Source organism: Staurois parvus, unplaced genomic scaffold, assembly GCF_062004578.1.
Source record: "Staurois parvus isolate SC_StPar_1 unplaced genomic scaffold, SC_StPar_1.0 ptg000145l, whole genome shotgun sequence".
NCBI lineage: Eukaryota > Metazoa > Chordata > Amphibia > Anura > Ranidae > Staurois > Staurois parvus.
The window spans coordinates 5,492,261-5,507,669 of NW_028317941.1; the positions used below are offsets into that span (position 1 = coordinate 5,492,261).

The window sequence follows — 15,409 nt, forward strand, 5'->3', positions numbered from 1 at the left end:
CTAACCTGTCCATCAGTGAACTGACTGAACTGCTGCTGGCCTTGCTGGACATCTGCTTGTGCAATCTGAGGGTGAGAAGAATAAAAACATAAACAATAAATTAGTCGGGAGTTTCCATTGAACAGGAAGTGGTAACAGTGAGGATGAAATGTAGAGGCTAAGGGACAGAGACAAACATTGGTTGGCTGTCCCCTGCCTAAGTAAACAATTTATGATTCTCACAATTTCTTGTCCCTTAGCAGTGGTGTTAGACACTACAGGGGAATTAGAGAACCAGTGGGACATGGGACAGTTCTCCCTGGGTCACAGGTAAGTATTTGGGTGCTATAGTCAGTAGGAAATGTGATAGGCAGGTAGGCTTAAAGCAAGAATTAAAATTCCCAGAGGCCACTTAATAAAATTTTCTTCCAGCAGAGGACCAAATGACACGATTGTGCCATTATGCAGCCCCCCCCTTTACATCACAATCCCCATATTTACATCACGGTGCAATCCTTTACATTACGCCCGTTACATTGCTTCCCTCTTTACCTCACAACACCTCCTTCATATCAAAGCCCCCTTTGCATCGTAGTCACCCATTTTTACATCTCAGCACTCTTCACATTGCATCCCCCCTTACAATGCAACCCTGTTATGTTATAGCATAGTAGTCCACGCTTTACATATAAGCCCGTCATAACAGCACAACCTGCCCTTCCAATACATCAGTGTGCAAATTCTCCCCCCCCCCCCCCCAGCTTCCAGTCCTACCTTACAGCTCAGCTTAACTGGGGTGTTGGTGTTGTACACCTGATGAACCTCCTAATTTCTGTTGTGCACGCAAATGGTAAACCAGTCAGAAATTCCAAGCTACAAAATGTCTGTGATAAGGAAATTTTCTGACTATGCTTGCTATTATCTCCTAGGAAGGATATGGACTGATTGTCAGACTATCATGATTGGTTATATTTCAAACATGAATATCATCTGCGTTATCAAACCAGGAATATTCACCCACTAATGGCATAATCACTACTTAATCTAGCCAATAACCGACAGCACCTATTATTATGTTGTCTATGGCCTCAGCATTGACACATCTAATGAATCAAATCACTTTAGTCCTGAATGAGACCAGCTGTTTGCTGCTTGAGAAAAACAGCCAATTTGAGGAGACATAATGATGAAAGTTTACTAAGACTGGAGCAGCTCTGTGCAGTAACCAGTTTCAAGCTTTCATTTTGAAAACTTAAAGTGGTTCTAAAGCCAAACTGTTAAGCCTTAAAGCATTCCCTGCATTAAAAAGGAAAAAGCATCCCACTAACCCCCCAACACACACTTACCTGGCAACTCTCATTGCTCCTGATGCAGGCTGTCCTGGCTGCAGCACCACTCATTTCTTCCTGGTTTCACAGGAGACACGGAGAGCAGTGAGAGCCATGGGCACCCGGGGCTGTCATTTAAATTCCTGAAAAAAGGGGGCATGGCCCACTGGAGCTGTGTGCGTTTATGAATGCACACAGCCTAGGTCGGGAGTGTGCTTGCACAGATGCCCCCATAGCAAGGTTTGCTAAGGAGGCAACAGCATGAGTGGGGGACTGACAAAGAGGAGGTAAGGGACCGTTCTGTGCACGGAACATAACCTTAAGTTAAAAAAAATTAGACTGTAATAACCTGCCTGTAAGTGAACAAGCTGAAAATACAAGTCAATTAATTGGCTGCTATGCACAGCTGCTCCAGATTTTCTCCTCCAATAGTAGAAAAACTCCCCCCACCATGAGCTTCATTTGAAAATAGGTCTAATGCTTTGGCTATTTAGGCCTAGGGCAGCCAAAATGAATTTGGATCACTCTCTCCTGACAGAATCCATGTTTGCCCCTGATGTTATACAGAAATTATTCATTTGGAGACATATTTATTAATAATGTAACTAAAGTTTGGCATGAAAAAAAAAAATGGGATTTTTTGTCAGCATAAAATCCCTTTCTCTGAATTAACTGACAGACACAGCATCATCTTTATCCATAACCAGTGTTTTATAGCTCCACCTACAGAAGTAGGACACTAGGCAGAGAAAAGAAAAAAAAAAAAAAAAAAAAAAAAAAACACACTTCGGCAGTCCTCTCTGGGCAAAAAAAAAAACCTTTTTTATAGGCCTCCAGTCAGTCTCAAGCAGTGTCAAAAGAGAAAACTCCATAGAGGGGTGGGTGCTATGTCCATCAATGAACTCAGAGAAAGATTTTATACGGTTTTCTCTTATGTTCACTGATGGACACAGCATCTTCTTTATCCATAACCAAACAAGGATGTCCCCAACCAGTGCCATAATGAGGTGAGGACAAAAGCAACCAATGGACCAATACCCAGGGCAACATGCAAACACTCCAAACCATCAAAAGGGGTGCCCTGGAAACAAACTTCAGCCTGGAAAACAGTGTGGCCAAAACTAGCATCGGAAGATGCCAACACATCAAGCTTATAGAACTTTGTAAATAAACTAGCTTATGTGCACAGATGACCAGGTTGCCACTTTGCAAACTAGAGAAGCAGACACCTGATGTTGGAACACCCAGGAGGAACTAACCGCCTTGCTGGAGTTTGCCGTGACAGATAAGGGGGCTCCCTCCCCTTAACAGCATACGCCTGTCGAATCAAACAGGCAATGGCAGAAGAGGCCATCAGGCCTCGAAAAGGCAGCCGTCACAGAAAGGTACGCGTGAATTGCGTGAACCACATCCAGGGAGTGCAGAGCCAAATCCTTAGGGTGCGTCGGCCAAGGACACAGACAATATTATTTAAATGGGAATCTGACATTTGGCCGAAAAGAAGGGGAGGGTCGAAGCACCACCTAATCCGTGTGCAAAACCAGATAAGGCAGCCTACAGGACAAGTCAGCCAAGTATACCCTTCAAGCCAAAGTGATAGCGACCAGGAAGGCAACTTTCTATGAAGGATTCAGTAAGTGAATATCCCGAATAATCTCAAAGGGAGGGTGCTAAAGAACGGACAGCACCGAATTTAAGCCCCATGGTGGCAACAGGGAGCGTACAGGAGGCACCACATGACGAACCCCCCTGAATGAAGGTGTGAACTATAGCATGCATGGCCAAGGGACACTGAAAGTAAACAGCCAAAGCAGAGACTTGACCCTTGATCATGCTCAAGGCCAACTTTTGATCCAGGCCACGCTGGAGGAACGCCACACCCAAACCATTGAGAATGAGCAAGGATGAAACCCCAGAGATTTGCACCAAACAGAAGCTTTCCAAGCGCAATGGTTATATATATATATATATATATATATATATAAAGCTGCCCCTAATATGGTGGATGACCACGCTTGTGCATATGTATATGTTAAAAAAGGTAGGCGCTACATATAAATATGTGAAATGTGCAAGTGCTTAAGAGGCTAGTGGTATAACTACATCAAAAAAGAGCACTTAAACCAGTTATCAAGTAGCGCATAAATTCTTGTCTGTGTAAAAAATGACAAATGTATATATAAATTAAAAAAATGTATAAAATCAGTAGAATACAAAATATGGACTAATCCTTGTGTAGATTTGGTGACAGACCACTCAGATAAACCAGACAGATAATCCTTCTGAGTGGTCTGGCACCAAATCTACACAAGGATTAGTCCATATCAAACACCATACAAGTATTGGAGGCATGTTGGGAGTTCCTATTCCTTAACTTATGGCCATAAACAGAGAGCTGATAGAGGGGAGATATTTCCTGAAAGGATGGTCTCCTCTATGACCAAAAAGTGCATCTGACCACCTTAAGTAGGTTCAAAAGGTCTGGTGAGTGAGCAATCTTTACTTTTTCCTGTTGGCACGTGGTGAAGATATGTCACTTTTTTGGTTTGGGTCACAGTTTAAAGAAATTGAAAGGACTCCCATCTTTATTTAAACACAAATTTACCTGCAGACTTTTAATAATTTTTTGGTTTATAGGTTTTCTGTAAAGGTTGTGGAAACATAGCACTTACCCTGAGGGTCAATTCAATTATAACGGTCCTATTTCGGGGTATGTAGTGATACTAGTCTCTTAAGCACTTGTACATTTCACATATTTATATATAGCGCATACCTATTTATAATATACATAATTTCAGGAGGACTATAGCAGAGAGGGTTTTATGCCCAAAAAAGACTTTCTATAGGAGGTTCTGAAGTTTTCTTTCGGCCTAGTGTCCTACTCCTGTAGGTGGGGCTATAAAACCCTGTTTGGTCATGGATAAAGAAGATGCTGTGTCTGTCAACGAACATAAGAGAAATGGCCTCTCTGTTACCAACACCAGGACTCACTAACTGAACATGAAAAAAAAACAATTACTATAGTGAACACATGAAACATTACCTGCTGAGCATTGGCTGCTAAGGTCTGGATCTGCCCCTGCACCACCTGTGTCCCAGATACAGGCTGCGCAAGACGTATGTACTGCAACTGCCCTGTGTTAAGCTGAACCTAGAAACAAAACACAGACTCAAATATAATCTTTTCTTTAAAGTAGGGGAACCAGGGAGAACATTGGCATTTCAGTTTTTAGAATACTGAGTAAATTGTATTCCCAAGTGGCCAGTACACCTAAACTGCCTATACTGAATACAATAGGATTTTCACTTTTTTGCTTATTTTAACCTGGTAATCCTGCCAATAACCCAATTTCTGTCCTGGAGTGACAACGCTGCTTGGTAGAGTGTGTTAGGGGTAAAGAAAACTGCCAAGACTACATAACATCTCTTCTTCTCCATAAGAGGGTAGGTGTAGGGCAGGTGTTTTGGGCTCAAAAGTGATACCAAGGAACAAGGCTAATTGATAACAGTTTAGGAGGCGGAGAGTACAGGAAGTTATCAGCTCACAAGACTTCTAACAGGATAAACAGCTTTTTTGGCACTTGTAAAAACAGATTAAATAATACCATTGCTAGTGTTTTTTTTATATTAAGAGAAGTATGGTCAAGGCTTTTTGGCCATATTTATCTTGTGGGTCAGACAACTGCACTTGCTTTTGCTCTACTGTGACCCAGAATCAGCCACTGTCAACTGACTTCACAGAGCTGCTCCAGGCTCTGGAAGGATCCCGACCATAATGTCTGGATCCACCCAGATGCTTGACTGACAGTCGGCTCCAGCTTTCAGCGCACAGTTAATAGTCTAATGAGATCTTTAAAGTGACTGTAAAAGGTTCTAATTAAAAAGAAAGGAAAAACAAAAACAAAAAACACCACAACATGTTATACTTATCTGCTTTGTGCAAAGGTTTTGCACAGAGCGGCCCCGATCCTCCGGTAGATATCCTGGCTCCTCTACCTGCCAAGTGCCAATAGCCTCTTGGGGGGCACTCGAGCAGACTCGCTTCCGAGCCTCGCTCCTGTGAATGGACATTGTCCATCCTAACAGAGCGCTGCTCTGCCCCCTGCGCTCTCCTCATTGGCTGTTGACAGCAGCAGGAGCCAAAAGCCGATGGAGACACAGAAGAGCTGTTTCTCTCATGGACATTGCTGGCTCAAAAAGGGGCTCAGGTAAGTATAAGGGGGTGGGGGGGGAATTAGGGGAGGGAGTCTGCACCAAGAAGGTTTTACCTTAATGCATGGAATGCATTAAGGGTTAAAAAAAAAGCTTCTGCTGTTAGAACCACTTTAAGATAATTGTATTTCCACAGGCTCCCACAGGCATGAACCTGGAATTTAAACTAAAGTCAAGACCATTTTGGATAGAGCACGGGAGGGTTTTATATCTTTTTATGCCATTTGTGACCTTTGGGGAGACTTCCCCTTCACTTCCTGTCCCACAGCCAAAACAAAGTCAGAACAAATCCATCCAAGAAGAGGGAATCATGAGGCGTTACCAGACCTTGTGTCCCCATTGAAAGGTTTCCCCTCCGTTATTGCTCTGGTGTCAACCCACAAATTTGGGATTTTCTTTTGATAATGGTAAACAGGACAATTAGAGAGAGTAAATTGCCCTAACTGGGGTGCTGACAGCAAACCCCCCCCCCCCCAAAAAAAAAGAAAAAAAACAACTGACAGGTGTTCTAAACCCTCTTCTCCGAAAAAAAAAAAAAAATTATCTGCAAGCATTAATCAAATGCTGTTTTTCAACACGCAAGTTAAAGCGGCTTTTTTATACACAGACCAAAAGTTGGGCCGTTCCTGCTGCACTGGCACATTTTTGACGTGTACCAGGCTTTATGCAGACGCAGCTCAACAAATCTCCAATTGATGGATTTTACTGGGCGACTACGGATGCTCAGGAATCAATGCCATCGTAAATAGTGGAGACACAAACATACATAATTGCACTGAAATGAACGTGACTGCTTATTCTTCAGAAAGACCGTGTTGATGTCAGTTATTCCTATCATCCTATGTCTATGGGTATATTTAACCTAAATCTAGGCAGCAACCAAATCTGGTACGTACTGGAATCTGCTGGATTTCTCCTGTGTTGGTGATTATTTGCTGCATAACCTGCATAGTTTGTCCTGTTGCGCTCTGTCCCTGCTGTGCCTGCCCTTGTGGTTGGGCCTGGACAATCTGGACCTGCTGCCCTTCTCCAACTTGCATTGTTACTGGCGTACTCTGCACAAGAAAAACAACATTTGAAAATCAGTGACTTCAACTTGACAATTCAAACAGTTAAAATAGATATACATTGCAGTTCAACACATCTTAAAGCGGAGTTCCACTCACCCTGTCAAAAAAATAAAAGTCAGCAGCTACAAAAAAACTGTAGCTGCTGACTTTTAAAAAAAACAGCCACTTACTTGTCCCTCGGTCCCGTGGTGTGTCCCCAGTAGCCAGTTTCACCGGCCGTCCTGTATTCCAGGGGACCGACATCTTCAGTGTGGGCACCCGGCTGTGCAGCTTATGGCTTCACAGCCGGGTAACCACTGCGCATGCGCGAGTAACGCTGAGCTTCATGAATGGTCCTGTAGTCTTCTGGGACTTGTCCCGAAAGACTACAGGGAGGGAGGACACCTTCCGCTTCCGATCGCACCCGGAAGTGGCAGCAGGTACCTGTCAAATTCGGGTACCCGAAGGTATTCTGGGATTTAAAGAGTTGAGATACTTTCTACTTCAAACGTTCTATAAACTGTATATGTACCTTGAAAATTGTTGGAGTTTATTTTATACAGCTTAACAGCAGATTCCCTTTGGAGGCGGTACCCACCATTCGATTAAAGGTTTCTCAAGTGAACAAGAAAGAGCAATTGGCATGAGCAAATAGCACAATTAGAAACTGAAGAACATAGTCTTGCAACCAAAGTTAAAATAGCTGCTTCAGTAGCCATTTGTGTTTATTGTTGGCTAACCTGTCCTTGTTGAGGCTGAGCAATTATAATCTGCCCAGGCTGCAGGGTAGTTGTAGAGGATGAATTCTGTTGACCAGTTGTTTGTCCTTGTACTTGCACAGCTGCTGGTTGTTGGGCCAAAGTAAAGTAGTACTGGACGGGTTCTGCTGGTGTGACTGTCTGCCGGACTTCTTCCTACATGACAATGCAATGGGAAACGTAGTAAAAACTAAATAAAAAAGGCATCAATTTAGCTTCAGCATTTAATGGAAAAAATTAAGACAGACTGAAAACCAGCAGTGGTATTTTAAACGTTTTTTGAATGTTAAAAAATATTTAAATATTATGTGTCCAGTAAATGGCAGTGTATTTACATGACAAAAGCAGGACACCGTGTACTGCAACATATACCACAATACACCCCATCTTATAATTTAGTATTGGGTGGAGACTGACCGATCTACCCAGGACATTGGAATTCCCACGTCCCTGGACAGACATCCTTCTGAATTCTTAATACACGTTTAATGGGCTGCTCATTTAATCTAACTCAAGGTCATTCCATCCTGTTTGCTCTGCCACCATACTGTAAATATTCACACTTACATGGGGTATACACACACACACTAATAGTTTTCATCCAAATGTACTGCTTTCCCAATCAGACACTAATATAAAGATACAGTGCTGGAGGATTAACTAATCAAGAGATACTTGTTAAATTACTTTAGACACAGCTTATGTTTTTCATGCAGGCTTAATGCTAATTTATGCTTCAGCAACAGCAGGCAATCTAAACACTGTACAAAGTACTGTTAATTTGAAATTAAAAGGAGAGTGAAGGAATTAACTCAGTTTTATTTGCTATAGATACTCTATTCCCAGCACAGGAAACAGCACTTCACTTTTGGGGGAGGGGAATAATCCAGAATGATAACAGTGATGTGGAGTCAAACATTTACAAATGTGCATGTTGAAGAATAGTTGAGAATGTGCACATATTTTGCCATGCATCTATTGTGAATAAAGCCTACATAAAACAAGTGTATTAAATAGCATCCCCAAACTGGTATTCTGCAATAAGAAAAACATGGTTTTCATTTTGTAGATTCCAAGATGCCAGTTTTCACTACAGCGTCTACAGGAATGAAATTCAAACAGCTTAAATAAAGGAGACCTGCGACACAGGCTCCTAAATATGGAGACTGCAACCTCAAGACTCTAGAGACAACAGAATTTTAAAAAAAGATAACAGACATTTGAAAAATGTAAATGCCCGGCTGTCACAAGTCAACAAAAATATGACATGAGGCAATTAGGAAAGGTGAGACTAATAGTGTCATAGATACATAAACTACTGGCAAACACTAAGGCCTCATTCACACCATGGTGCAGAGGTGCAAGTTATTCTGCAAGGGCACATAGAAAACAATTGTTCTCCATGTGCCCTGTTCACTCCACAACACTAAACTCATGCTCTGCAAAGGGAATCTGCGCAGTTATCCCATCAGTTTTTATGTACATATGGTGTGATAGAATCAAGTGGTCCATCAAGGATTCTCCATACACCTAAAAGAGTAAACCTTAAAAAATGTAACAAACAAGAGCAAGTTTGTAACTATATACTGTCAAAAGGAAACATTTGTACTTACATTGATAAATGGCTGTTCCTTGCGCACTGCTCCACCCTCAACCACCAACTTGTTTACAGTTTCTGATATACTATATGCTGAACAGAATACATCAGAGGTCTCTCTGTGACCCTATCAAAGTCCAGCCAACATTCTATGCAGTGTCATTTCTGCTGAATCAGCTGAAATTGGTGCTAAGGGTTGTCCTGTCAGCACCAGCCAACTGGACTAAAATTAAAAACAAAATTTTTTTTTTTTTAATTTTATCAGCTCAGCGGGGTAAAAAAAGGTTGGGCCTTACAGTGACCACATCTCATCAGATAACCTTTTTGTGTATTCAGACAGCTGTAGGTGTCAGCATTGTTTGACATAAGATGGCAAGGGATATAGAATAAATTCTCTCATGTTCAGCCCGCATTTCAGCCAACTGCTTTGGTCAATCCTCTACAGAATTTTTTAATTATTTCACATCTGTGCTACATGAGGTCAACTTCTAAAAAAGTTGGCTCTAAAAAGGTGACCACTGATCTATGGGATTTTCCATGACAGTGGGAGTAAACACCCTTCTCCCAGCCACCATATATTCACAGCTGAGAGTGTAGGATGTTTACAAACACTGCATCATGGACCTTTGAAGCAGGTTCCTCCTCTGCCCCATGAACAAAAAAAAATCCACTTTTTTTTTTTTACTTCCTGTAAACTAAATATCGTGGAGTACAATACAGGACACAGGCCCAAATAAACCCTGGGTTAAAGGCTGCTGCAAAGCTTTAGTGGACATGCCCAAACCCCCCAGAGGGTACCCCTTTAACCCTCTACCTCACTGTAAGACCTCAGGTTTTTTTTTTTTTTTTTAGCAGGCACTGCAGAGTAACACATGAAACGAAGAAGAGCGCAGCCTGGGCCTTGTACTTTAAGATAAGGCATTTAAAGGCCAAGTCAAAATTCGTCTTAACTGAATTGTACAGTACAGGACATAGGCTAAGTATTCACAGACCCTGGGATGTCCCTGAGCAATGAATAAGAAGGATGGGCAAAAACCAGGTAAACAGAACTGTGACAATGTGCTAAAAGGCCCAACAACAATAAAAGGTCAACAGACCCAATTTAGACTGCTACTGCAAGGCACTTAGATCATAAAGCTGCAGAAGCAAAAGCTTGTACATTAACACAGTAGAGGAAGAGAAAATATGAACTGAAGAACAGGTGGCAGTCTTGCAAAGCTGGGCAACAGGCTTCATGTTGGAATGCCAAGGAAACAACCAATGATCTGGTGGAGTGCATGCATAGGAGTGTTAACAGGAAGTGTTATCCTTTTGAGAGGAACTCTCTTATCCATCTGGCACTCTTACGGAGTTACCATATTCCTTGAACTGTGAGGGACATGAACACTCCTCCCCAGCCTATGAGGCTGACACCTGTTATCACCCTGCATGGGTGTGGTAGAAACAACTTCCCTGTTGTCAAGGCTGGATTGGAAATGTACCAAACTACGGAGTTCCTTGCTTGGCTGAAGAGTGTATAGCTTGGTGATAAAAAGGAGGGTGCTTGTTCCAGGAGAGATACTGCGTTGGAGAGGACCTGAATGAAACTAAGAAAAGGGGATGGCCTCGTAGGCTGCCATAACGCCTAGAATACTCAGATCTTAAGAACAAAGATATCCCTCAGTGAGATTCTAAGCGTGAGATCTTAGAAAGGATTTGATTTACTAAACAGAAGGCTTTTGCCTGAGTTGTGTCCAGAATGAGCCCCAAGGTGAATGGAAGGCTGGAAAACAGACCTTTGAAAGATGATTATCCAAATGAAAGCATAAAGCATCTGAGTTCTGAAAAGGGCAGGTAGGGGTACAAGTAACTGAGAAAATTTTAGGTGTAGAAGATGTATCAAATGGCAGTGGCAAATTGGAAGTGTTTTCCTCCTATTGCGAAGCACAGGATGTGCTGATGAGGCTGGTAAATGGGAATGAGCATCTTGGATGGCTACTGACGCCAAGTATTTCTCTGGTCTCAGAGGCAATAACTGATCTTGCGGATTCCCTGCAAAAACTTAGGAATGTCAGGGTACTTGTTTAGAGACTTTAGGTCCAGTTTAGGGTAAATACTTTGCGTTTTGGCACCATGAACATGTTTGTACTAAACCTGTCCTTCAAAAGGACCAGAACAACCACTCGCACAGATGCCCAGGTGGCAGCCTTGCTTATCTGAAATACAAATGCCTGATGCTGAAAAGCCCAAGAACATATCTGGTAGTGTGTGCCTTAACTGGGAAAGTTCCTTAAAACTAAAGACTTTGATAACTTATCTAATCCACTAAGAAAAGGTGGAGAAAGACAGGGAGCTCTTTAGGAGGAGCCCACAAGGAGCCCAGAGAACCCAATTTCTGAAAGGAAGCAGTAGCAGAGAGAAGTTCTCCCAGCACACACTACATCCAGGTAGTGAATAAATATTTCAGAGCAGGATGTAAGGAAGGACAATATCCTGATTTAGGTGGAAAGCAGAGACCATCTTGAGAAAAAAGGTGGTCTTCAACATAGACTCTCCTTTCAGAGGATATAGCCACAGGAAAGGCCACCGTACAAGTAGGGTTGGCATAGATAAGGGAATATCCTGTAGAGCAGGGGTATCCAAACTGTGGCCCGGGGGCTGGATGCGGCCTTTTGCCAGCCTTTAACCAGCCCTTGGGGCACTATTCCTCTGATTGATACAAGGCACTATTCCTTCCACGAATACCAATGATGGGGCAAGAATCTTCCTTTTTATGCACCATCAAACCCTGAGGTCATGTTTATTCTCACTGATGCTAGGCGCAGGACATTTTCTACCCTTACTGACCACAGTCTGGCCCCCCTAAAGTCTGAGGTACAGTAAACTGGCCCTTTGACTGCAAAGTTTGGAGACCCCTGCTGTAGGAGGCTCAAAGGGTGAATAATGAAGAGAATAGAGAACTAATTTGAGTTTCCCAAGGGAAAACAGGGACGCAATAGGGGAAAAGATGTGAGCTACTCAAAAGAATAAAAGGCCTTATCTAAAGAGTGAGAGGCCAAAGGTGTCCGAAACAGAATGGATAAAGCGAGATTTGTCCCAGATCCATCTGGAATATGGACAAAGTATGCCTTATGGAATACTATGATAAAAGTTCCTCCAATTACACCAAGCAAAGTAAACCTTTAGGCTGCAATGTTGGAATTTAAAAGAACTCCACTTTCTGGTCTTCATGGTAGGGAATACCGAATCCAAAAGACCTCTGTCCCTCAGGACTGATTACAACAGCCCTGCTGTTAAAACCAGTAACCAAGAATGAAGCACTGGCCCTTGGGAAAGAAAATCTAGTTGGGTCCATCGGGTGCCAGGAGTCTGAGTACCATGTCCTCCTGGGCCAATCTGGTGTGAGGATAAAACCCAATGCCCCCCTTGATCTTGCGGCATTGGCAAGAGAATCTGTAGGGCTAGAAAGGCATAAATCATGTTGACTGATACCACAGCGTCACGAGAGCACCCACTGCAAAGGCCTGAAGGTCCCTGGACTTGGTAACAAACCTGTCCAGAAGGTTGTTGAAACAAGACACTAGGAGGTTTCCCACCTGTGGCAAAGGTCTTGAAAGCACTCCACATGGGGAGCATATTAGACACTGACACAGATCAGAAAGTATGTCTGTTGTCCACATCCCATGGGTTGAAAATTGGCAGACAAGATCAGAATGCTCTTTGGACAAGGTCACGGCTGTAGTCTACATTAGTCCTTGGATCGCTGGAGAAGATATGTATTTTTGCAAAAGTAGGTTCCTGTCTTAGCATTGGAAGATGAGGAAAGAACAATAGAACCTTTTCTAAACTGTTAGTAGTCCCACTTCAGTACCATTTGGGGCTCAAAGGCAAAGTCAAAGACTTAGGTCAGAGGGGGGGGTAGAAGGTGCATGGCTGTGACCCCTGCAGTCTAAGACCTCAAGACTAGAAATACTACCCATGAATAACATGGTCACAAATCATGAACTACAGACAGGAAGGATGAGTAAGGTGTGGCCAAAGGCCTAGCTGAATGAACAAAGGAAGGCAGAAAGTCAGAATGACGCAACCACCAGAAAAAAGTGTTCCAGATCCCTTATTACAGATGCCTGTACTACAATCCCAAGAAAGTGCATACGTTTTTCAACATAAACTTCTGCATATGGTCCGCCAATGTGTGTGCCAATGTCACCAACGGAGTACTCACAACCTCCAAGCTATCTGGATGTAAATTACAATTTTCCTGCAGTGGCACACATCTATTTAGTATTACCTTGTTATACAGGGCATCACATTTTATTTAAGAAAAAAATGCCTAGAGGATTCCTGGGATGTTTGACATCATTTGCCTAGGCCTGGAAACCAGGAATTAATTAAAAAAATGTTAAAAAAAAAAAAAGTTAAACAAGTAGATATGATATACTTTCTTAGTTACTAATGGTAGAAACTGTTGATTGAGTGAAGTCCCACTTTAAGATGCTGTCACAAGCCACATACAGTTGTGTTCAAAATAATAGCAGTGTGTTGAAAAAAGTGAATAAAGCTCAAAATCCTTCTAATAGCTTTTATTTCCATACACACAAATGCATTGGGAACACTACACATTCTATTCCAAATCAAAACATGAAGAAAAATATATCAAATTTGTGGTATTCCTCTAAAAAATTGAAGAAAAGTGATTAGACTGTTCAAAAATATAGCAGTGTTTGTATTCTTCTTTACAAACTCAAACATTCACTATAAAAACTGAAAAATGTTTGAAGACTTTGCTTTCCTTTGAATCATTTAATTAATATTTAGTTGTATAAGCACGGTTTCTGAGAACTGCTGTACATCTGTGTTGCATGCAGTCACCCAACTTCTGGCACCTGTGAACAGGTATTCCAGTGCAGGATGATTGGACTACATTCCACAGTTCTTCTCCATTTCCTAGTTTTGTCTCAGAAATTGCATTTTTGATGTCACCCCACAAGTTTTCTATTGGATTAAGATCCGGGGATTGGGCTGGCCACTCCATAACGTCAATCTTGTTGGTCTGGAACCAAGATGTTGCACGTTTACTGGTGTGTTTGGGGTTGTTGTCTTGTTGGAACACCCATTCCAAGGGCATTTCCTCTTCAGCATAAGGCAGCATGACCTCTTCAAGTATTCTGATGTATTCAAACTGATCCATGATCCCTGGTATGCAATAAATAGGCCCAACACCGTAGTATGAGAAACATCCCCATTACATGATGCTTGCGCAACCATGCTTCACTGTCTTCACAGTGTACTGTGACTTGAATTCAGTGTTTGGGGGTCGTCTGACAAACTGTCTCCGGCCACTAGACCCAAAAAGAACAATGTTACTTTCATCAGTCCACAAAATGTTGCGCCATTACTCTTTAGGCCAGTCAATGTGCTCTTTGGCAAATTTTAACCTCTTCAGCACGTCTTTTTTTCAACAGTGGGACTTTGCGGGGGCTTCTTGCAGATAGCTTGGCTTCATATAGGCATCTAATTGTAACAGTACTCACAGGTAATTTTAGACCTTCTTTGATCTTCCTGGAGCTGATTGTTGGCCGAGTCCTTGCCATTTTGGCTATTCTTCTATCCATTTGAATGGTAGTTTTTTGCTTTCTTCCACGTCTTTCAGGTTTTGGTTGCCATTCTAAAACATTTGTGATCATTTTAGGTGAGCAGCCTATCATTTTCTGCACTTCTTTATATGCTTTCCTCTCTCCAATCAACTTTTTAATCAAGGTACGCTGTTCTTCTGAACAATGTCTAAAACAACCCATTTTCCTCAGGATTTCAGAGAGAAATGCACTGTAACCAGCATGTACAACATTTGCTGCCTTCCTTCCTTAAATAAAGGGCAATAATTGCCACCTGTTTTTCAAAGAATGAATGACCTCACTAATAGAACTCCACACTGCTATTATTTTGAACATGCCCCTTTCAATTAGTGATTCAATTACACAGAATCAGCAGCATGCATGTCATGACTGTTGGGTCTGTTGGATTTCTATTACTCTACTACACCTGCTAGTAAATTATTTGCCATGTAGAAATATTATTTCTACCAAAAACAGTGATTGCTCAGGTTAGTGATGTCTGACTGCTATTATTTTGTACACAACTGTATATGTAGATTAAATCAAGGTGTGGCTCCCATAAATTCCACTGTGTTAAATTGCAGGCAACCATACATTTACCTAATAAGTGAACACAATGCCTTCTCCAATGAGGATTGTCACAGAAGAGTGTAGCAGCCAACAGCTGTAAACATCCGACTGAAAGCTCCTTTCAGTCGCACAGCTTCCAGTCAAGGATGTTTACAGCAGCTGAAACTGCCTGCAGATTTGTTTTTTGAAAAATACCAACGTCCTAAAAAAGGCTATTCACTTGACCCAAATGGCTTACTAGGACCACTTTACATGCTCTACTTAGAATCAGTTAAGCAGCACTCTTAGAAACAAACATTCTCTCACTTCTTTGGCTGAGAAT

The 15,409-nt window shown here is 42.1% G+C and overlaps 1 protein-coding gene across 3 annotated transcripts in view; it reads right to left on the bottom strand.

Annotated features, from left to right (window-relative positions):
- NFYC (nuclear transcription factor Y subunit gamma) overlaps window positions 1–15,409 on the bottom strand; it is an 81,064-nt gene that overhangs the window by 957 nt on the left and 64,698 nt on the right. For 2 of the 3 annotated variants that reach the window (XM_089673871.1, XM_089673872.1), the window contains exons 6-9: window positions 7,309–7,482; window positions 6,416–6,574; window positions 4,351–4,458; window positions 6–65 (exon numbers count right to left, since the gene is read on the bottom strand). In XM_089673871.1, the coding sequence (XP_089529997.1) occupies window positions 6–65; window positions 4,351–4,458; window positions 6,416–6,574; window positions 7,309–7,482 (501 nt within the window). The remainder of the gene's footprint in view (window positions 1–5; window positions 66–4,350; window positions 4,459–6,415; window positions 6,575–7,308; window positions 7,483–15,409) is intronic. The other variant, XM_089673873.1, reaches the window with a different exon arrangement.